The sequence below is a fragment of the Mirounga leonina genome, unplaced genomic scaffold (genome assembly GCF_011800145.1).
Source record: "Mirounga leonina isolate KUSES-001 unplaced genomic scaffold, KU_Mleo_1.0 Mir_53, whole genome shotgun sequence".
Lineage (NCBI taxonomy): Eukaryota > Metazoa > Chordata > Mammalia > Carnivora > Phocidae > Mirounga > Mirounga leonina.
In genome coordinates, this window is record NW_023270807.1 from 34255575 (window position 1) to 34280122 (window position 24548).

At 40.7% G+C, this 24548-nt stretch overlaps 1 protein-coding gene across 1 annotated transcript in view; it reads left to right on the forward strand.

The window, feature by feature from the left end:
• Positions 1 to 24548, forward strand: part of CD109 (CD109 molecule) — a 127651-nt gene that overhangs the window by 93399 nt on the left and 9704 nt on the right. Inside the window, exons 22-29 of the mRNA XM_034991609.1 lie at positions 325 to 469; positions 3583 to 3759; positions 12654 to 12735; positions 15140 to 15368; positions 18565 to 18730; positions 20279 to 20469; positions 20932 to 21087; positions 22127 to 22192. Of these exons, the coding sequence (XP_034847500.1) occupies positions 325 to 469; positions 3583 to 3759; positions 12654 to 12735; positions 15140 to 15368; positions 18565 to 18730; positions 20279 to 20469; positions 20932 to 21087; positions 22127 to 22192 (1212 nt within the window). The remainder of the gene's footprint in view (positions 1 to 324; positions 470 to 3582; positions 3760 to 12653; positions 12736 to 15139; positions 15369 to 18564; positions 18731 to 20278; positions 20470 to 20931; positions 21088 to 22126; positions 22193 to 24548) is intronic.

The following is a 24548-nucleotide window of genomic DNA, read 5'->3' on the forward strand; positions in this document are numbered from 1 at the left end:
CCCAGCTCTGTCAAGTGTGACTTTGGACAAGGTATTTAATCTCTCTTTGGATAATAATATGATTTACCTCAGAGGGTTTTTTCATCACCTTTGCATCTTCTCCTTTGTCATTTCAATTGCCATTTCATGAAATGTCTTGTTTACTTTAACTAGAAAGTAAACATTTATTAACAGATTTGAAGCAGGAATCAAAAACAGGTATTTATCTAATTGTACACATACTGCGGACACGACAGGCAAGATGTTTATCTTATTATTTGCATAAAGTTCTCTGTAAACAGATGAGTAGAGATGATGTTAATCGTGTTCCTTTTTTTCCAACAGGCTGAAGGAATAGAAAAATCGTATTCACAATCCATCTTGCTAGACTTGACTGACAACAAGTTACAAACTCCCCTGAAAACTTTGAGTTTCTCATTTCCTCCCAACACAGTGAGTGGTAGTGAACGAGTTCAGATCACTGCAATTGGTAAGAATACAGTATATCACCATCACTACTGGTTTATTAGTATATGACTATACATGTATTTTTTAATCTATTTATGGATGTATTTTCTTATTTAGTCCTAATGAGAAGAGGTTGCAAAAATTTTTAGTTGGTACCAACTGATGATCACAATAGAAAGACTAGCAGATATGTGTCCTAGACCAGTTCTTAATCGCAGTGTGCATTGAATCATGTGGGGTTCTTGTTTAAAGGAAGATGCTGGTGTAGTAGGCCTGGGGTGGGGCCTTGGGTTGTGTATTTCTAACAAGCTCCCAGTTGATGCTGATGCTTCCGGTGGATAGACCACTCTTTGGGTAGCAGGACCCACTATAATGTGGCTGGAGGGAGGGGTTATTTCTAAGAGCAGAGCTTCTGTCCTCTGTGGCTCTCGACCTCGGGTACATAATCAGAATCTTCTGTGGAGCTTTGTAAAAACACAGGCTCCACTTTCAACCTACATAATCCGAGTTTCTTTTCTTTTTTTTTTTTTTAGATTATTTATTTATTTGACACAGAGAGAGACACAGCAAGAGAGGGAACACAAGCAGGGGGAGTGGGAGAGGGAGAAGCAGGCCTCCTGCTGAGCAAAGAGCCCAACTTGGGGCCGGATCCCAGGACTCTGGGATCACGACCTGGGCTGAAGGCAGACGCCTAATGACTGAGCCACCCACGCGCCCCCACAATGAGAATTTCTTTTTCTTTTTTTTTTTTTAAAGATTATTTATTTATTTATTTGACAGAGAGAGACACAGCAAGAGAGGGAACACAAGCAGGGGGAGTGGGAGAGGGAGAAGCAGGCTTCCCGCTGAGCAGGGAGCCCGATGTGGGACTCGATCCCAGGACCCTGAGATCATGACCTGAGCCGAAAGCAGACGGTTAACGACTGAGCCACCCAGGCGCCCCGCAATCAGAATTTCTTAAGCTATGGCTAGGGTGTGTATATTTTGAAAAGGTTTCACAAGTGCTTTTGATGACCAAAGGTTGAGTACTGTTGCCTAGAGCAGTTCTCTATGAGGGAGGCAGATAACCTTTACAGCAGGAAGAAACCCAATGAGTTCATCCTCTCCTAGTCACCTTCTGGCAACCCAAAATTATTTTTTATTTTTTATTTTTTTTTAAAGATTTTATTTATTTATTTGACAGAGACAGAGATAGCGAGAGCAGGAACACAAGCAAGCGGGAGTGGGAGAGGGAGAGCAGGCTTCCCGCCGAGGAGGGAACCCGATGTGGGACTCGATCCCAGGACCCCGGGATCATGACCTGAGCCGAAGGCAGACGCTTAACGACTGAGCCACCCAGGCGCCCCAAAATTATTTTTTTGTCAGTTGTTAAACATAGCTTCCACACAAATGATTTGCTTATATAGCTGCGCTTCACAAATAACTGAAGGAAATATTTAGATTAATGAAGATTAATGAATCTAAATAGTTTGTTAGGTTTTCAAGATGTCAGGACCTAAGGCACTTTTTTAGAGATTCTTTTAAATCTCCTCATTACACTCATAGGTGTAATGCTCTCCATTATAACTCAACCAACCAGTCCCTCTATAGAGGACTTTTTGGGAGCCTTAGTTATAATTCTTAACAAGAATTAAATAAGCTCTCTACTCAGGGGAATGAATTCTCCCATAGTGTTGGGATGCTGGAAGGTGCAGCATACACATGGGGGGGAATGCAGTACACACACACACACACACACACACACGGAAGAAGCCTTGAATTTCAAATGTATTCCACCACTCCTTACATTGGAATGAATCTATCTTTGGTTATTGAAATACTCTTGAGGGTTGATTTTTTTTTTAAAGATTTTATTTATTTGTGTGTGTGAGAGAGAGAGCACAAGCAGGGGGAGCAGCAGAGGGAGAAGCAGATGCCTGGCTGAGCAGGGAGCCTGATGTGGGACTTGATCCCAGGACCCCGGGATCATGACCTGAGCTGGAGGCAGACGCTTAACTGACTGAGCCACCCAGGCACCCCTCACAGTGGGGTCAGAATTAGAACTCAGCCTCTGTATTTCTGAAGTTTTACTTATTTCCCTGAGTCATAGTGTTAGAATGTGGGTAGAGGTGTCTTCTTTTTATTTATTTATTTATTTATTTTTTAAAGATTTTATTAATTTATTTTGCAGAGACACAGCAAGAGAGGGAACACAAGCAGGGGGAGTGGGAGAGGGAGAAGCAGGCTTCCCGCAGAGCAGGGAGCCCGATGTGGGGCTCGATCCCAGGACCCTGGGATCATGACCCGAGCCAAAGGCAGATGCTTAACGCCTGAGCCACCCAGGTGCCCCTAGAGGTGTCTTTTATTATTTTTTATTTTTTAAAAGATTTTATTTATTTATTTGACAGAGAGAGACACAGTGAGAGAGGGAACACAAGCAGGGGGAGTAGGAGAGGGAGAAGCAGGCTTCCCGCGGAGCAGGGAGCCCGGTGTGGAACTCGATCCCAGGACCCTGGGACCATGACCTGAGCCGAAGGCAGACACTTAACTACTGAGCCACCCAGGCGCCCCGAAGTGTCTTTTAGGAATTTTGTTTAATTGTATATTACTAACTTTGAAGAATATTCCTAATCCTTTTTGATCCCGAGATTCATTGAAATACTTCTATGTGTTAATTCTACTGTGTTTTTGCTAAAGAGAACACATTAAAAAATACTACAATCCTTGCCCTTAAAAAAAAATCGTTTCTCAAGTGTTTATAGTGTATTAGTAAGAAATCAGAGTGAAGTTCTAGTTATGTGAAGAACACTACTAATAAAACATTTCTTTCCTATATAAAAATGATGGTTTCCTAATGGTCAATTCCTGCCATTTTTGTTGAAGAATGGTTTTTTAAGCTTATTTTTTTTGCCTAGCGTATGCCGCATCTTTACCTGAGCTAGAAGTCTGATTTGTCCCATCATCTATGAGTTTGGTGCCACTGTGCTGTCAGCTATTTATTTGACCAGTCTTCCTAAAAGCTTGACGAAAAGTCTGTCGTCTGTTCCAAGCAGTGGAGTAATCATCGCTTCAATGTCAGCCACCTTCTGTACTCCGCGGAAGTCTCCTGGCCACCAGGACTATTTGCTGATTGTATCGAATATCTTGTGTTTTCAGGAGATATCCTTGGTTCTTCCATCAATGGCTTAGCCTCATTGATTCGGATGCCTTATGGCTGTGGTGAACAGAACATGATAAATTTTGCTCCCAATATTTATGTTTTGGATTACCTGACTAAAAAGAGACAACTGACAGAAAACTTAAAAGAAAAAGCCCTTTCATTTATGAGGCAAGGTAAGCATTTTAGAAATATACTTTCATTTGTAAATTTCTTTTCTTCTTCTTTTTTTTTTTTTTTTTAGGGAGAGTCCACTCTAGACCGTATTTCAGTATAGACCGATTTGTCTTTGCTGTGCGATTGTAGGACTAGATGGTGTTGAAATGCGTTACAAGTACAAGCCGCCGGAAGCTGTCACCCTTCTTCCTGCAGCTAATTGTCACTAATTGTTGCCAACATGTTAAGGAGTTAGCGTCTAGAGGGGTTTGTATTTTAATAAGGGACGTGACATTTAAAGCTCCCGAAAAATCTAGAGGACTGAGTGTTCATTTATTCATCACACATTTATGGAGTATCTGTTGGTGCTGGTGTCAGCTCTGCGGCTGAGGAAACAGAGGAGCTCAGGGCGTTCCTTCTCAAGGAATTCCCTGTTCAGGGAAGACAGTTTGTACAGACACATTTGGGGCGTCATGGGGTGGGTACCTTCTCAGTGCATTTAAAGTGTCAGGTAGGTGGGAGGGCATCAGAAGATGCCACACTGGTGGTTACTGTCCCCTGACTCCTAGAGAGGCTGATACTCTTCACAGACACCAGATGCTTTGTGTCTGCACCTTGCAAATAACAACAGCTGTCATTAGCTGAGCGCTTATATGTGCCAGGCAGTGTTCTAAGCACTTTATACCTAATGTCTCATTTAATGCTCGCAGTGTTAGTATTGCCCTCCTGTTTTTACAGATGAGGAAACCGAGACACAGAAAAGTTAATTAACTTGCCCGGGGTCACATAGCAAGTGAGTGGCAGAGCTGAGATTTGAACTCACTGCCTGACCCCAGAGCTCATGTGCTTAATGTCCATACTTAGACAAAAACAACAACATTTTTAATAATAATAACGTGTAAGTTTGATTTCCTCAAATACTCCAGAAGCCAGCCACCCAAAGTTACAGGCTCGGTTTTGCGCTTCCATGTTAGGGGACTTCTAGCAACATCTCTTTTTTTTTTTTTTTTTTTTTTAAAGATTTATTTATTTATTTATTTATTTGAGAGAGAGAGAATGAGAGAGAGCAAGCACATGAGAGGGGGGAGGGTCAGAGGGAGAAGCAGACTCCCTGCTGAGCAGGGAGCCCGATGCGGGACTCGATCCCGGGACTCCAGGATCATGACCTGAGCCGAAGGCAGTCGCTTAACCAACTGAGCCACCCAGGTGCCCATCTAGCAACATCTCTTTGTGGCTGAGTTTATCTGTCTACACAGTTTGGGAGACCTGCTGCCCCTCAAACTCATGAGGATTAGAATGGTTTATGCAAAATGCTAAAAAAAAAAACTACCCCTTGTTCAGTATAATCTAAAAATCAACACTTCCCAACTCCTAAGTGTTTTATTTATTGGTATTTTTTTGGAAGGAATGGGTTGAATGCAAATCGAGGCAAGCTGTTAGTGGTTTTTGCTAACTTCTCCACAGTTAAGAATTAGAAAGCTTAAAGACACTATTTTGATGTGAGCTTTTCTTCCAGGTTCCCTCATTATGTAAGGACTTGTTTATCCTAAACTAAATTTTATGTTACAGTGGTAATAACTAACCCTGTTTAAAGGCTTTGAAAATGTTTTCATTTAGTTCTTTTCTTCCTTTCTTAAGATTACCTATTTATTTATTTATTTGAGAGAGAGAGAGAGTGCACACGAGCGAGTGTGCATGAGTGTGTGCACGATGGGTGGAGGGGCAGAGAGAGAGGGAGGTAGAATCTTAAGCAGACTCTGTGCTTAGCACGGAGCCCAACGCAGGGCTGGATTTCACGACCCTGAGTCATGACCTGAGCTGAAACCAAGAGTCAGATGCTTAACTGACTGTGCCACCCAGGCGCCCTATGTTTTCACTTAATTCTTACGAAAATCCTAGGAGATGGGTGTACTGATATTATTTCCATTTTACAGATGAGGAAACTGAGGCACAGGGAGGTTATATAACTTACCCATGATTACTCCCCAGGTGATCTGGTTCTGGAATTCATGTTCTTCCTCAGATCGATATGGGATGTTTACTTTGCAACGTTTTTAGGTTGTTAAAAGCCATAAGCTTAGGATGGAAAAGGTCCAGTAATTGGCCAAGATGATTGAACATGGTCAGTGTGCAAGAGGTCTCAGTGGGGCTTCTGATAAAATAGTAAGGGGGAGCATGGGCTCTTATAGGGAAGGAGACAGCAAAGGTTAGAATCTGGTGTCAGGTTAGACCACGGTGAGCTGTAAGATGTGGGATCCAAGAGGATGAGCTGGTGGGGGTCCAAAGCTCTCCCTAGGGTAGGCTGGCAGAGATAAGAGCTGGGAGGGAGGAAGGGGGTTGTGAGTCAGGAACCATGTGCTGCAGGAGAGGACAAACTGAGGGAGACCAGGGATTGGAGTCAGAGCTGAGTGTGAACTGAGTGTTGCTGTGGGGAGGGAGAGAGTGGTATATTTTCCCTCAGATTAGAGCCAGGCCCTGCATGACATCCCGGGACTCCAGGATCATGACCTGAACCGAAGGCAGTCGCTTAACCAACTGAGCCACCCAGGCGCCCCAGTGTCTCCTTTCAGAGACTCTGTTTTTTCTTTTGCCATCACATTTGCCAAACTCTATTTTTTTTTTTTTTTAAAGATTTTATTTATTTATTTGAGAGAGAGAGAATGAGAGAGAGCACATGAGAGGGGGGAGGGTCAGAGGGAGAAGCAGACTCCCTGCCGAGCAGGGAGCCCGATGCGGGACTCCATCCCGGGACTCCAGCATCATGACCTGAGCCGAAGGCAGTCGCCCAACCAACTGAGCCACCCAGGCGCCCCAAACTCTAAATATACTATAGTTGTTTTTATTTTTTAAGAAATTAAAGTGGCTTTGGCATGAGTCATGATTATATTATTTAAATGTCGTTTATGAACAGCGCATTGTTTTACTTAAATCATGCTTGGCCCAGGAGTCTTGTAACCTAACCCATTGTTTTTTTGGTCAAAACAACAGCTACATCATTGAATGAAGTCTCTTGCTGTCAGAAAGAAAAATAGAACTATAAAACAAAAACTGTTTTTGATAAGGACTGGAAATCCTGTCAATTAGAGGTTTAAACCACTTGTTTTCCTCGAATATTTAAAAATAGAACCTGTGGCTCCATTTTTCAAGTGAGACTCAGACCAAGCCTAGTTGAAAACACATTATATTTTTTTTCCGTTGAAATAAAAACAGGAAAAATAAGTTTCAGAATTCTTTTTTTTTTTTCAAGATTTTATTTATTTATTTGAGAGAGTGGGCGAGAGAGTACACGAGTGGGGGGTGGGGAGGGGAAGAGGGAGAGGGAGAAGCAGACTCCCCTGCTGAGCAGGGAGCCCAACCTGGGGCTCGATCCCAGGACCCTGGGATCATGACCTGAGCTGAAGGCAGATGCTTAACTGACTGAGCCACCCAGGCACCCCCACGTTTCAGAATTCTGATGCTTCTCTGGTCATCACAAGAATGGCTAGAGGCAGTAGTGAAATTACTGAAAAACTACAAAACCTGGGGAAGTAAGTTCTTGCTTTCCATATTCCATATCATACAGAGTAAGGACGTTGATGATGATTACTTTTCTTTTAGTACAGAAACTATTTTTATCAGCTTTTTACCAGAGGAAGTGAGTGATAGAGTCACAAAGAGCTGATTTTACTTCTTTTCCTTATATGTAATTTTGACACTTGAGGTAAACCAAGTCAAATTATGTTCAGGATTTTTTTCCATGTCTTTCTATGAACAGTATTTTCATCTTTAGTTTGATAAATTGTAAATATTTTACATTCATGGCTATTCCAAAGAAAATTCATGACCCAGGAAGTGTGTAGCTTGTCTGGCCCTTTATAAGCAACAGTTCATGGGTCATTATCCTATTAGCCTCTTGACTTCTTCTGTATTTTATTTTTCAGAAGTGTCTGTTAATTCCTATTGTACTGTTGCTTTCTAACTCCAGAGCTATTCATGAAACTATGACCTTCAGGCAATACTCTTATTTCCTCATAAACTTTTGGAGAAAATCATATTTTTACCTTTTTCACCTATTATGAAAAGTCTCCAACTGAAGTGACTACACTTGAATGTTGAATTGTTGTATTAATAGTAAACATCACAGCTGAGTCAACGGTGTCCTTTACTGCTTGTGGAATAGTTGATTTGCAGGAGAAGCACTGATGGTTCTCCAACGATTCGTGGCTGATTTACGTGAGGAAGGCAACCTCACAAGATGTTCCTGCTGAGAGAGTCATATAAGTTCCTCTCTCTAGGTTCTGATTCTCTCCTTTGTTTTGCCATGGGAGCAGAGCTGGAGGTGTGGAATCTCAGTTTCATCTAAGCCAGCTCAAGAAATGTACTCCAGGGACGCCCGGGTGGCTCAGTCGGTTAAGCGTATGCCTTCGGCTCAGGTCATGATCTCAGGGTCTTGGGATCGAGTCCTGCATCGGGCTCCCTGCTCACCAGGGAGTCTGTTTCTCCCTCTCCCTCTGTCTCTTCCCCCTGCTCGTGCTCTCTCTCTCAAATAAATAAATAAAATCTTTAAAAAAAAAAAAAGAAAGAAATGTACTCCACAACTGGAGTTTGTCTGTGAGTCCTCGCCCTCCTCTGGGCTGGCAGCCCCTGGTAGAGGAATGGTGCTAGTGTTGATATTAATGGGGACTGTTGGAGGTCAGCCACCTGAGGGGTAATTTCCATAAGCACTGATCTCATCTGCATGATCTCATCTCTGGTTTTACAATAACATACTTGGAACTGCAGTTGTTGACGTGATTTGGGGGCTTGGAGCACATGGTCCTCTCTTTAGAAGCTGGTTCTTCTTTTCCCAGAGACATGTCCTGTAGTGATGGTGGGTCCTGAAAGCTTGCTTGCTTGCTTTCTTTTCCTTTTTTTTTTTTAAGACTTTATTTATGTGACAGAGAGAGACACAGCGAGAGAGGGAACACAAGCAGGGGGTGTGGGAGAGGGAGAAGCAGGCCTCCCATGGAGCAGGGAGCCTGACACGGGGCTCGATCCCAGGACCCCGGGATCATGACCTGAGCCGAAGGCAGACGCTTAATGACCGAGCCACCCAGGCGCCTCCCTGAAAGCTTTCTTTTCTTCTCTCTCCCCTCCCCTCCCCTCCCCTCTCCTCTCCTTTCCTCTCCTCTCCTCTCCTCTCCTCTCCTCTCCCTCTCCTCTCTCTCCCTCCTCCCCTCCCCCCTCCCCTTCTTTCCCCTCCTCTCCACTCTTCTCTTCTCCTCCCCTCCCCTCCCCTCTCTTCCTGTCCCCTCCTCTCCTCTCTCTCCTGCCTTCCCTTCTCCTCCCCTCCCCTGTCAGATTGAGTTCACAGTTAAAACTCTGCTATCTGGTGGATTTAGTCCTGAATTGGAAATTGAAGAAGAAGGTCTTGGACTCTTTTGCTAATTTCCTTTGTAAACACTCGAAAGTTTTTCTGCTTCTCTGTGAACCCTGACTGCCTCTGAAAAAGGAAGAGATTGTATGTGTTTTTTCCCAAGATTTATGAAAACTGAAACATGTTGAAGTGAACTAGTGTTAATAATGCCTATTATTTTTTTCTCTTCTTGTTTTCTTTTTTGAATATGTAGAACATTAATATGCTTCTAAAAGCCCAACTTACTCTAAAAGGTATATGTGAAGGGGTATGTCTCCCTCTTGTAACCCTTCTCCCAACCCCTTGTGGATAACTTCATTAGTTTCTAGTTTCTCTGTCTCTCTGCAGAAATTAACATATGCATATGTATTTTCTTATTTCCTCTTTTTCTTACACAAAAGGTAGAATACTATACATACTATTTTAGACTCTGCCTTTTTCACTTAACAGTGCATCCAGGAAATCACTCTGAGTTCAGAAAGATATTTCTCATTTTTTTTCACAGTTGCATGGTCTCCAATGTGTGTACGTACTACAGTTTACATCAACCAATTTCCAATTTGGGGGCATTTAGGTAGTTCCGGTATTTTTGCAATTACAAATAATGTTGCAGTGAATAATCTTATTATCTTCTGCATACATGTTTTTTGTATTGTTGGAGGTATATCTTCAGGGTAGAATCTTAGAAGTGGGATTATTGGATCAAAAAGTGTAGACACTCCCTTCACAGCAGTTGTATCGTTCTGAGTTCCTTCTAGCATTGAACGAGGTATTGGTGTCCTTACAGCCTTCCCAACAGAATGGGTGGTCAGACTTTTGAATCTTGGCTAACAGGATGGGTGAGAAATGGTATCTCAATGTAGTTTTAATTTTCATTTCACTTATTGAAGTGAACATTTTTCCATATATTGAAGTCCATTTTTCTTTGTTTTGTGAAATTTTTCTTGTCTTTTGTCCGTTTTTTTTCTTGTAGGATTTTACTCTTTTTCTCTAAACTTATATATAATAATGACTAATAATATATAAATGTATGTATAATTTGTATGTTAATATTAGGGACATTAGCCATTTATCTGTGTGTGGCACATATTTCTTCTAATTCATCATCCTTTAACTTTGCTAATATGTGTTTTGCCATGGAAAAGTTTAAAAGAATTTTTTGTGGCCCTATTTATTACATATTTTCTTAAAAACTGGGTGTTAGAAAGCCTTTTCCCATGCCTGTGGTATGGGGTGATGCCTCTTGTTCATTGAGGGCTTGCCAGGTAAAGGTGCTGCAGGTGACCTTGCACTTGGTGTGTTCTGAGTTCCAGTATCCTCATCTCTGAAGATGCTGTCTCTAAATAGCATCTACATCCTAGAGTTGTGAGAATTACCTGAGTTCATACCTGAAAGGGCTTTGAACAGTTCCTGACACATAATCAGTGTTGGATCAAGATCGGATATTTAATTATTGTGCCATAGTATTTCAGTTTTAAATATCAATATTATAACACCATTCTTTAAATTAAAGCAAAATTCTGGCATCACCTAAATGTTGTTTGTATTTCTTTTACTATAGGTCTTAAAGTCACCATGAAACAGTGTCTTGTTTTTTTACATGCTTTGTCTTATTGTAGCTTAAATCAGATACTCAGATCTGGGACTTCTGGGGAAGGGCTCAAGGAGGAAAGTTTGGGACATGGCAAGAGCAGATTAACTGTAATTTTAAACCATCAATGCTCATGTTTTGTTAGTTAAATATGAATAATTACTTATAGTTATTGATGCTTCTAAAATGTGGTATTCATAAAGTAAACTTTTTTTGTTACTAGAGTTTCCTAGGGATTGAATTCAACATTTTATAAATGCTTATGGTTTCCAGGCTCCATGTAACCGTGCTACAAATTTCATACTGTGTGATGTCCCCTGTCTGTAGCAGAATCCTTTAATTTTCAGGAAGAGGGCTTGGTTCCCAGAGAATCATTGATAATGCCTTCAGTTGGAAACATTTTTGGCTCCTGCTTATGCTTGCTATCTAGTGATAAATTGTTGCTATTTTTTTTTAAGTGAGAGACTATCAATTTTTTAAGATTTTATTTATTTATTTGTCAGAGAGAGAGAGAGAGCACAAGCAGGGGGCGGCAGGCAGTGGGAGAGGGAGAAGCAGGCTCCCCGCCGAGCAGGACCCAGGACCCTGGGATCATGACTGGAGCCGAAGGCAGCCCCTTAACTGACTGAGTCACCCAGGCGTCCCAAATTATTGCTATTTTAATTTCATTTTTAGCAGCTTAGTTTGTGGTGGGTTGTTTGGTGAATCTTTTAGTATTTGGCCTATGATTTCTCAGTCATTGGTCTTTGAGACCTGCATTCATTGCTTTGCAAGTATGAAACACCTGACTTATTTGCAGCCATTTATTTGCAAATATGAAACATCTGCTCTTAGTAAAGCAGCTACATGAGCCTTAACCCCATTCTCAATTTACTTCTATAGTGAGACTTCATTACCACTGCTGTCCTTTTTTTTTTTTTTTTTTTGTGAGAATTTAGAATTGTTGTGGTGGGCAGAGACTGGTTCTTCCTTTGGTTTACCTCAGTTGGCCATGACCAAAAAATTTTAAAGCAGTTGTCTTAGATTATTTAGCAATTTTCCTCTTCTGTTGCTGGCCTGAAAATAGGAAGTATTTTTACTTTTCATTTTAGCCCTAAACTTTAATTATGATACTGTAGATAGTATTTTTCTTAGGTAGCAAACAATTTTAGATGATTAAGCATGGAAACTATTGTAGTCAACATTACAGACTTAAATGAAACTTGGCTTTTAGTTTGCTTACTTTTAAATATTTTATTTATCTATTTATTTATTATTTAGAGCATGAGTTGGGGGAGGGGCATAGGGAGAGAGAATTTTTTTTAAGATTTATTTTTGAGAGAGAGAGTGAGCGAGCAGGATGGGGGGAGGGTCAGAGGGAGAAGCAGATTCCCCGCTGAGCAGGGAGCCCTGATACAGGACTCGATCCCAGCACTCTGGGATCATGGCCTGAGCTGAGGGCAGATGCTTAACCGACTGAGATACCCAGGCACTCCCCCTGCCTTTTTTTTTTGGTGCATAAAGGGTGATTTTACTAAAGCACAGAGACAGGACCCATGGGCAGAAAGAGCTGCTGCAGGGAGAGAGAATCTTAAGCAGACTCTGCACTGAGTGTGGAGCCCCACTCAGGGCTTGATCTCACAACCCTGAGATCGTGGCCTGAGGCAAAATCAAGAGTCAGACTAGTTTGCTTCCTTTTAACTGGCTAGAACTGCTGTCTCTGTTATAGTATTCTTCTGAATTTAATTTGGGGCTATCACAGTTCTTATTTTACATGTTCTGCTTGAAAAATCTTGATATTTTAAATCTCTCACAGCACTTAATATAGAAAGTATTCAGTATTAGTTGCTGATTTGATATCTTCTCCCATTCTTTGTTCATGTTTCCTTAATATGAAGTCATGATTAGAAACTTTAATTCATTTCAAGTTGTAATTACATTGATTATCTGTCTACTTTTTTGTTCTTCAGGTTATCAGAGAGAACTTCTCTATCAGAGGGAAGATGGCTCTTTCAGTGCTTTTGGGAATGATGACCCTTCTGGGAGCACTTGGTAAGTGTGTTTTTTTTTTTTTTAAGATTTATTTATTTGAGAGTGTGAGTGAGTGCAGGGAAGGGCAGAGGGAGGAAGAGAGAGAAACTTTAGCAGACTCCTCACTGAGCTTGGAGCCTGACTCAGGGCTTGATCTCAAGACCCTGAGATCATGACCTGAGCTGAAACCAAGAGTCAGACGTTTATCCAACTGTGCCACCCAAGGGCTCCCACTTGGCAAGTGTTTTTACTAACAGAACAAATCTGTCATGAATGGGCTCTTACTCAGTCAAAATGGCCATGAAACTGACAGATGTGTCCCTATGTATATAGGCTTGTAGGTTGCTTTTCCTATAGCCGGGCTTTAAAAGACATTTTCCTTTTTAAATATGGTTTTAAAACACTAAGAAGTAAAATGTTTTTATTTAGAAAAGATAAGCTATAAATCCTTTTTTTGTGGGAAAAGTAGTAAGAATACTTTATGATGATGGTGCAGTTGACAAGAAAAACTGGTTAGAAATACTGAGTGATTGTGACATAGTTTTTGTTTGTTTGTTTGTTTGTTTTAGAGAGAGCACTCGAGCAGGGGAGGAGGGCCAGAGGGAGAGGGAGGAGAGTGAATCTTAAGCAGGCTCTACGCCCAGTGTGCTCAGATGGGGCCCGATCTCATGATCCTGAGATTGGGAGTCAGTCGTTTGACTGAGCCACCCAGGCACCCTGACGTAGTTCTTTTCTTAATCATACATGATCAATACAAATTTTGTATTAACACAGTCAACATAGTTTCTTTAAGGTTATTTTTTTGTGAAAAACAGTGATGGAATTGAGTAATAAGCATCCAGATTTCCTCCAGAATGGAATCTCTGTGTGGCTGATTTTGGATGATTATTTTCTCTCCTTGCACTATTGTCAATTCTACATTTCACCCAGAAGAAGATTGACTAACTGTAGCAGTCAGGTCAGACAAGGCATGCTGCGGTAACAACCCTCTAGTATCTCAGTAGCTTATTAACAAGAGCTTTGGTCTTGCTCGTGCTGCATTTCCGCTGTTGGTCAGCAGGGGGCTCTGTAGTCTTTGCTCAGCAGCCACTATCTCCCCAGGAGGCTCCAGACTTGTCTCAGTCTGAAAAGAGAAGGCTGGAGTATCCAACACTGGTAATTAGGTGCTTCAGCCTTGGTGCATCATCTCCTCTCACGTTATCGTTATGACAGCTGGTCGCATGGCCGTGCTTAACTTCAAAAGGGCGAAGAAGTGAATTTCTCTGCATACTCAAAGTAGAAGAGGATCAGATATTACTGAATACTAGTAATATTTATCACACCTAAACATTTCATAGGATGAGACATCACTGCTTCAAATTTTCTTTTGGCCGTGTCAGGATAGAGGTCCATAAATAGAAAAGTTTCGGTGTTTTATTGCTTGATGATCTATTCACCTAAATATGTACTGTTCTGTAGCAAGCATTGGCAAACTTTTTCTGTAAAGGCTCAGGTAGTAAATATTTTAGGCATCGCAGGCCACATAGAGTCTCTGTTGCATGTTGTTTCCTCTTTCCTTCTCCCTTCCTTCCTTCCTCCCTTTAGAAACCATTCTCAGGGGGCGCCTGGGTGGCTCAGTTGGTTAAGCGACTGCCTTCGGCTCAGGTCATGATCCTGGAGTCCCGGGATCGAGTCCCGCATCGGGCTCCCTGCTCGACAGGGAGTCTGCTTCTCTCTCTGACCCTACCCCCTCTCATGCTCTCTCTATCTCATTCTCTCTCAAATGAATAAATAAAATCTTAAAAAAAAAAAAAAAAAGAAACCATTCTCAGGTGGAGTGTGCTGGAAAGGAGACACAGGTAAACAGACCCTGGGCTGGATTTGGCACAAGGACCAGATTTGGCCTGGACAGATTTGGTTTGTAGGCTGTAATTTTCTGACTCCTGTCCTATCGCAGAGAAAATATCCATTTTCTCTAGTTAAAAGTACTACCATTTGATTGTGAACTATATATACTTCATCCATAGCTTTAGGGTTGAGCCAAGTGTGTAATGGGATCTTCCTTGGTAAATACCTAGAACAGTCCGAAGATGATAACCTTGGACAATTTAATTCTCCTGGAGTGTCAAATTCTCAACCTATAAAATAGTGGGGGCGGGGGGGAGCGGATTAGATGATTTCTAAGTTCCTTTCCAAATCTGGTGTTTTGGGAGTTGATGTGGAATTACTTGGCCATATCAAGTGGAAATTGTGTCTAGCAGCTAGGCTGAGATGTTCATGCTGTCTCTTTGTTGCCTTTTTTCCCTTTGTTCCTTCTTCAGTGATTATCCTTTTGTGAATCTTGTGGTGGGGAAAAAATGTTGTTATTGTTGGTGTTTTCTTGCTCAATGTTATTTAAAAGACTTAGAAAGTGTATTTTATGTAATTTTCCTCCTTTTTCACCTAGGCTGTCAGCTTTTGTTCTAAGATGTTTCCTTGAAGCTGATCCTTACATAGATATTGATCAGAATGTGTTACACAGAACATATACGTGGCTCAAAGGACGTCAGAAATCCAATGGTGAATTTTGGGAGCCAGGACGAGTGATCCATAGTGAGCTTCAAGGTGGCAATAAAAGTCCAGTAACGCTTACAGCTTATATTGTGACTTCTCTCCTGAGATATAAAAAGTATCAGGTATTTAATCTTTAATTTAATAAATGATAGGTGGGAAATCACAAGGAAGGTAGGTCTTGATGAGTCAAGAATGTGTCTGGAAACCAAAAGAGTTTTGCAATTTTACATCACATTTGAAGTCTGAATTTGGGTACCTTTTTGCTTTGTGTTTGTGGCCATATTCTACAATCTGAGAATGAAAATATGAACCCACTCTTTCAGAATAACTAAGAATGCTTTCTTATATAAATGTTGTACTTGCTATTGGTAAGATAAATCGATACGTATTTTATCATTGGAAAGGTTCATTTCTTAGGGGACAGAAAAGTCTTCAGAATTTGGGAATGCATTCTAGCACATTTAGGTTGTGAAGGATTTTCTTTTTAATTTCTAAAGTATCATGGAGCAATTATAATGTCTGCTAATTTAGTACAAAATATACCCACACTGTAAAAATCCTGTTAAATGGGCGTGGATGTCTGGATGAGAATGAGCAGGCATGAAAAGTTATGCTAATGAACTTAATTTTGCTCCAGAGCTGTCTCAGTGATTGATGCCTTTACTGCTTTAATGGCAACTGCATTTCACATGATCGAAAACAGCCATTCCTGATAGTAAGCTCCTACTATTTCCCTAGTCCAGTACTAGGCACGTGGAAGATAAAGTTTCCCCTAAACTTAGAGCTTCAACACCTGAGATTAGATATGAATAATATTTTTCTCAAGTTATGTTTTGTGCTCTCATCTGAGTTCATGATATTCAATGGTAGAAACACTGGCAAAAGTTCTGCTTTTTATTTCTTATTCCTTCTAGGGAATGGTGCCTATTTACTCATAGAAACTGAAAAGCAGGGTTTTTTCTTTTTTTTTAATCTTTTCTTTATTTAAATTCCAGGTAGTTAACATACAGTGTTATATTAATTTCAGGTGTACAACATAGTGATTCAACACTTCCAAACAACACCTAGTGCTTAATCACAAGTGTACTCCTTAATCCACATCACCTGTTTAACCCATCCTCCTGCCCACCTCCCTTCTGTTTGTTCTCTGTAATTATGAGTGTGTTTCTTGGTTTGCCTCTCTCTTTTTTTCTCCTGTATTCATTTCTTTTATTTCTTAAATTCCACATATGAGTGAAATCATATGGTATTTGTCTTTCTCTGACTGACTGACTTAGCATCATACTTTCGGGCTCCATTCATGTCGTTGTAAATGGCAAGATTCCATTCTATTTCATGGATGAGTAATATTCCATTGTATACACACATGCACACACACACACACATCTTCTTTAGCCATTCATCAGTCGATGGACACTTGGGCTGCTTCCATGTCTTGGCTATTGTAGACAATGCTGCTATAAACATCGGGGTGCATGTATCCTTTTGACTTAGTATTTTTGTATTCCTAGTGCAATTGATGGATTATTGGGTAGCTCTATTTTTAATATTCTGAGGAACCTCCATACTGTTTTTCAGAGTAGTTGTATCAGTTTCTTTTCCCACCAACAGTGTATGAGAGTTCCCCTTTCTCTACAGCCTCACCAACACCTGTTGTTTCTTGTGTTGTTGATTTTAGCCATCTGATAGGTGTGAGGTAATATCTCATTGTAGTTTTGATTTGTATTTCCTTGATGATCAGTGATGTTGAGCATCTTTTCATATGTTTGTTGGCCATCTGCATGTCTTCTTTGGAACAATGTCTATTCATGTCTTCTGCCCATTTTTTAAAGATTTATTTATTTACTTGAGAGAGAGAGCGTGCGAGCAGGGGGAGCGACATAGGGAGAGGGAGAGAATCCTCAAGCAGACTCCCCGCTGAGCATAGAGCCCTACGCAGGGCTCAATCCCAGGACCCCAAGATCAGGATCTGGGCCGAAATCAAGAGCTGGACGCTCAACCAACTGAGCCTTCCAGGCACCCCTCCCATTTTTTTTAATTAAAAATTTTTTATTTTTAAGTAATCTCTACACCCAGTGTGGGGCTTGAACTCACAACCCTGAGATCAGGAGTGCACATTCCATGACCAAGCCAGCTAGGTGCCCCTCTTCTGCCCATTTTTAATGGGATTATTTGGTTTTTGGGTGTTGAGTTGAATCAGTTCTTTATATATTTTGGATATTAGTCTTTATCAGATATGTCATTTGCAAATATCTTCTCCCATTCTGTAGGTTGTCTTTTAGTTTTGTTGATTGTTTCCTTGGCATGCAGAATCTTTTTATTCTGATGGAGTCCCAATAGTTTATTTTTGCTTTTGTTTCCCTTGCCTCAGGAAACATCTAGAAAGAAGTTGCTATGGCCGATGTCAAAGAGGTTACTGCCTGTGTTCTCTTCTAGGATTTTTATGGTTTCAGGCCTCACATTTAGGTCTTTAGTCCATTTTGAATTTGTTTTTGTGTATGGTGTAAGAAAGTGGTCCACTTTCATTCTTTTGCATGTTGCTGTCCAGTTTTCCCAACAGCATTTGTTGAAGAGACTGTCTTTTTCCCACTGGATATTCTTTCCTGCTTTGTTGAAAATTAATTGACATGTAGTTATTCGTTCATTTCTGGGATTTGTATTCTGTTGATCTGTGTATCTATTTTTGTGCCAGTACCATACTGTTTTGATTACTATAGCTTTGTAATATAACTTGAAGTCTGGAATTGTATACCTCCAGCTTTGCTTTTGTTTTTCAAGATTGCTTTGGCTATTTGGGGTCTTTTGTGGTTTCATTCAAATCTCATGATTGTTTGTGTTAGCTCTGTGAAAAATGCTGTTGGTACTTTGATAAGGATTGCACTAAATGTGTAAATTGCTTTGGGAAGTATAGACATTTTAACAATGTTTGTTCTTCCACTCCATGTGAGCATGGAATGTCTTTCCACTTTGTGGAAAGTTCTTTGTGTTGTCTTCTGTTTTTTTCATCAGTGTTTTATAGTTTTCAGAGTATGGGTCTTTCATCTCTTCGGTTAGATTTATTCCTAGGTGTCTTATTTTTGGTGCAATTATAAATAGATATGATTCCTTCATTTTTCTTTCAAAAGCAGTATTATTTTGAAAATGAATAGCAAATCTTTAAATGTCAATGATCATCATTGATTCCCATTGCCTAGGACAAAATCAGGTGCTTAAATAGTCACTGAAATTATTTTTTGAATGAATGTTTGGAAATACTTTTTGTTTAAATGCGTGGTAATGGGTTATTTTGAATAGTAAAATATATGTTTTTTTTTCAAGCCTAATATAGATGTGCAAGAGTCTATCAACTTTTTGGAGTCTGAATTTAATAGAGGAATTTCAGACAATTATACTCTAGCTCTTATAACTTATGCGCTGTCATCCGTGGGGAGCCCTAAAGCCAAGGAAGCTTTGAATATGCTGACTTGGAGAGCAGAACAAGAAGGTAATGCATGGGGTCATTTGAGATTGTTAGACTGCTATGCATTATGAAATATACAAATTATGTGAGAAAGTTTTGTAAGCCAGATACGAAGTTGATAACATTTACCTCTTCTGAATGGGATGATAAATGAAATGCAGATGAGATCAGATGAGTCTGACATGGCTGTTTCTGCTCTCCCTGAGTTTTCTAGGGAATTTCAGGGCTTGGGTGTTTCCTTCTTTTAGATATGTTCTGCCCTGTGTTAGTTACCTTTTGAGTTCTTTGATGCTGTTTCTGGTTTCGTGGCCTTGAGTGGTCATTAGGACATGGGGTATGGAGAGACTTGGGTTTTGTTGCTGCTACTTGCTTTTATGAGCTTCAGTTTTCCTAACTATAAAATGGAAATAACACCTAGCAGATGTTCAAAATTTGAACTAAAATGCTGATTAGTGGAAATGCAAATGCCAAAAAATGCTGTTAGTGAGTTGGAGGACTTTTTTTTTAATGGGTTACAACAGGATAAAAAGTACAAGGGTTGCTACTTCCCAAATGGCCTCTATGGTCAGAGATCCAGGTATGTGTGGGTGTGCGTGTGTGTGTGTGTGTGTGTGTGTGTGAGAGAGAGAGAGAGAGACAGACAGACATACAGACATAGAGATGGGATGAGTGGGCAGAAATAATTTTAGTTAGTGTCCACCATTTCGAAGCCTTGTTAATTCAAGAAGGGATAAATGTTGAATGTGCTTAGAGATTCCTAAGACTGTAAAAAATATTGCATTATTGTTAGCGGTAGTTTAGATCGAGTTCTTATTCTCTTTACTGCCCGTTGCAGTGCTGGGGACTGAATTGTTGCATGGAGACTGTAGGCCTTGACATTTCTTCTCTGCTTGTCTAAGTGGTAGTTATTTCACATTCCACCTGAGTGTGATCATCATCCAAAGAGTAATATTAGATGTGGGAGGGGGCGCCAACTAAGATGGTCCTCTGGGGGTAGCAGGAATATCTCTCGGAAGATTGTTGAGCTGGCCAGGGTCCTTCATTTTTTTTCCTTGGGGGCTTGGATTTTGAACTTATAACACCAAATTTCAGATAATGAAAAAAAAGGAGAGATTTCCGGGAACATTAGAGCTGGTTAATGGCAGATTCCCAGAACAGGGTTCTTTCTAATGTGTCCTAAAATATTTTTAGGATGGCCTGGTCAGAGAAGTTATGTACATTATCTTCTGGAGTATAGTACGTTTCTCTTTTATTTATAGCTGTTTAGTCTCAAGCCAAACGTGGAATTTCCCTTGGGAAATTATTTTCATCAAAATATCCTCAAATATAAAGAAAAGGATGAAAATTTATAAGTTGTAGTAGTTTGGAAAGTGACCTATAAGTACATGTTTACATGTATGTCTGTGTGAGCATACATATTATTGTATGGCATAAATATATTCATATTTGGAAATATATCTCTCCATATATTTATGCTAGTCAAGTAGGACTTGGACCAGTGTAGGAATATTTAATGGTGTAAAATGTAATTTTTGCTCAATTGGTCAGACTATTATTACTTGTCTTTTGCAGGAGGCATGCAATTCTGGGTGTCATCAGAGTCTAAACTTTCTGAATCCTGGCAGCCACGTTCCCTGGATATTGAAGTTGCGGCTTACGCACTGCTCTCACACTTCCTGCAATATCAGGTGTCTGAGGGAATCCCGATTATGAGGTGGCTCAGCAGGCAAAGAAATAGCTTGGGAGGTTTTGCATCTACCCAGGTGAGTGATGATAGTTTTTCATTTTTTAAGCTAAATATAGTTTGAATATATATATGTAATTTTTTAAAAGAAGTAGGTGGCTGCTCTTTTCATGACTTCATAAAATTGGCAATTTAAAAATTCAGTCCCTTAGGTCAAAGGTCCAAGTTACTGATTTTAATCTTTTTCTCATCACAGATATAAACATCATATGTGATATGTATATGGAATAAATTAGTTCCCCATCTATACTGGCCATCTTTCGTGCATGGTAGAGTAGATACTCAGTTTCAGGCAGCAGGTACTTTCCAAGCCTCTCCTGTACTGTAGGTCAAGGACATTCAAAAATGAATAAAGGAGAGCTCCACTCCCAAGGAAGGTGGATGAATACATAGTGGGTGTCCTAAACATTACTAACTTTAAAGACTCTTTGGTGACCTTGATATATACTTACATGCACACATGTTTTTCTTTCCTCAACAGGACACCATTGTAGCCTTGAAGGCCCTATCTGAATTTGCAGCTCTAATGAACACAGACAGGACAAACATCCAAGTGACTGTGATGGGGACCAGTTCACCAAGTCCTGTAAAGTTTCGGATTGACACACAGAATCGCTTTCTCCTCCAGACGGCAGAGGTGTGGACGAGGGGGTGGTTATTTAAAATTATGTGTGGGTGATCGCTTATTGCTGGAATGCTGTTTTATTTCCATTCTATTGACTTCAACAAAGACTTGTTCCTAGAGCCCTCTAAAGAGACTGGGGGGAAGGAATGCCCTCCTTTGGTTGAGTTTGCTGAGCTGGGGAAGAGAGGAGAGGAGAGGAGGGGATGGGGACTTTGGAAAGATTTGGAAAAGGAGAAAATAGGGGGAAAGGAATGGAACCTGCTGAGTTCCTATTCTTTGCAGGCAGTGTGCCAGATTTCTTTACAGGTGCTATTGCATTTGCTTCTCAAACCAACACTAAGAAAGTATGTACTTTCATCCTCACCATACACATGATAAAATGAGGCTGAGAGAGCTTAAGTAACTTGCTCAAGATCATGTTGCTAGTAACAGTAGAGCTAGGATTTGGACTTATGTTTCAGACCATGTTCTTTCCAGCTGCACCACGTGTCCTCTTAGGAGAATTGATAGAATCTGTAGGAGGATTCTTACTTTAAAATAGAATGAAGGCTTATCGTAGACCCTAACTTTATTCCTGTGGTTAACCTTGTGGGAAGCTGAGAGTGATGGATGAAAGTGATAACTTCAAGGCTGGAAACTGAGGAAGAGGGGTGGTGGCAAAAGAGAAGGAAGTAGTAGTGTGAATCATAGTCCGTGATCATGTGCTGCTGTGTTCACAAGAGTACCAGCAGATTAGGCGCTAAGGGAGATGGGAGGAGTGAGAGGACTTTTGTTTCTTGTGTCTCTTGCTTTCACACCTCTAGAAGGGCAGCCTTACCCCTGTCTCAAAGGGTAGAGATGAGGGTGCGTGGAGACTGAGCCCTTCCTCTGCCTTCACCTCTCTTACCTGGTTGGCCCATAGCTTTTCACATGTGAGGCTGTGTGACATTCTGAGAGCTTTTCACAGATGGCTTACACTCCTAGTGAGGGGTAACATTGATTTCTTGTGCTAGCCAGAAGGACCTGGATATGGAAGATTAGCCTCATTCACTTTTTCCCCATCTTTATTCAGCTTGCTGTGGTACAGCCAACTGCAGTTAATATTTCCGCAAGTGGTTTTGGATTTGCTATTTGTCAGGTATGTAACAACGTTCATTTTTGTTGAGTTCAATATGACTTGTTATAATAATTCTTTCATTTGGGGTACTGCTAAATCTGTAACAGATAATGTGTAAAATTCTTAAGGATTTCTATCTGTGACTTAGGTAAGATAAATCACTCTCTTTAATAAAAAGTATTAGAGGGGCGCCTGGGTGGCTCAGTTGGTTAAGCGACTGCCTTCGGCTCAGGTCATGATCCTGGAGTCCCGGGATCGAGTCCTGCATCGGGCTCCCTGCTCGGCAGGGAGTCTGCTTCTCCCTCTGACCCCCCTCCCTCTCATGCTCTCTGTCTCTCATTCTCTCTCTCTCAAATAAATAAATAAATAAATAAATAAATAAAATCTTAAAAAAAAAAAAAAAAACCCAATGGAGATAAATTACTGAAGCCAAATGAGTTTTACTTGAACTTTGAAGGGCACAGCAGTGAATGTGGTACGTACTGGTCAGAATGCTCACTACTCCAAACCTATATCAACATGCAGAAAACAAAAGGGAGGGACCGATAGGCACTTCTTAGGATGGAGAAACAAATTGCTAACAAGTTGGACACCTGGGAATATGTATTGAGATTCTTTTAGTTGCTATTTTTGTAAGTGCTCTAGATAAAGAAAGGAAAGAAACCTCTCAGGTTTGCAGTAAATGTTAACCCCATTTTAAGTACTGAAATGCTAAGCTCTTGAACATAAATTGCAAGATGTCTCAAAGTTTGCTGAATGAGCAGTTGAGCTTTTTGTGGGTCAAACATTAACCCCAATACTTAGTTATAGATAAGTATTAATTATGACCCAGAGGACAAATCTAGTAGTTCTTGTTTGTTTCCTGATGACGTTGGTCTCTAAAGGACAATTGTATGCCACTGGGAAGGGGATGGTGGAAATAACAGAGACCATCTCTCCAGTTATATGAAACTGTTCTTCACCTCCTCCAAGAATATTCTAAAATTTTAATTGTCATTTAAGAAAGAGTTGGAGGGGCGCCTGGGTGGCTCAGTTGTTAAGCGTCTGCCTTCGGCTCAGGTCATGATCCCAGGGTCCTGGGATCGAGCCCCGAATTGGGCTCCCTGAGCAGCGGGAGGCCTGCTTCTCCCTCTCCCATTCCCCCTGCTTGTGTTCCCTCTCTCACTGTGTCTCTCTCTGTCAAAGAAATGAATAAAAATTAAAAAAAAGAAAAAAAGAAAAAAAAGAAAGAGTTGGAGAATATCCAGAGTGAGATAACCAGAATGATCAAGGGGACGTGGGGATTATACGAGCTAGGTATAGCAGAATAAAAAGTTGGAACTCTTAGGTTTGAAAGATGAAGGCTTAGAAAGAAGATTTATTTTTTATTTTTATTTATTTTTTAAAAAGATTTTATTTATTCATTTTAGAGATAGAGAGTGTGTGGGTGGGGAGCAGCAGGTAAAGGGAGAGGGACAAGCAGACTCCACCCTGAGTACAGAGCCTGAATTGGGGCTTGAGCCCCCATCCCTGAGATCATGACCTAAGCCAAAATCAAGAGTCGGACCCTTAACTGACTGAGCCACCCAAGCGCCCCAGAAAGAGATTTTTTTTAAAGTGTGAAAATCTACAAAGGGCACTAGATGTTTAGTTCTGAGGGGTGTGTGTGTGTGTGATTTAAATATAAGAAAATAGGGTGCCTGGGTGGCTCAGTTGGTTAAGCGACTGCCTTCGGCTCAGGTCATGATCCTGGAGTCCCTGGATCCAGTCCCGCATTGGGCTCCCTGCTCGGCAGGGAGTCTGCTTCTCCCTCTGACCCTCCCACCTCTCATGTACTCCCTCTCTCTCATTCTCTCTCTCTCAAATAAAAATAAATAAAATCTTAAAAAAAAAAAAAATAAATATAAGAAAATACAACATTACATAGCAATAGTAAAGCTTATGAACCATGGTATCAAAAAAGGTGGAAGAAGTAGAGTCCAATTCAACTTGGCCTGAGGCAGGTGTACAAAATTTTGAGTATATTCCCAAGCTTCTGATCTTAGGAACCCTTTGGGAAAAAAACCAACTTATCCTCGCATTTGCCCAGTGTCCCCACAGCACCTTTCACTGGTGGGTAGGCACAGAGTATTTGCTGAAAAAGGCCCAGTTGTCTTGAAATCTGTCATTTATTATCATCTTTTAAAAGTATTGTACAACCGGGCGCCTGGGTGGCTCAGTTGGTTAAGCGACTGTCTTCGCCTCAGGTCATGATCCTGGAGTCCCTGGATCGAGTCCCGCATCGGGCTCACTGCTCGGCAGGGAGTCTACTTCTCCCTCTGACCCTAACCCCTCTCGTGTGCTCTCTCTCATTCTCTCTCTCTCAAATAAATAAATAAATAAAACCTTTAAAAAAAAA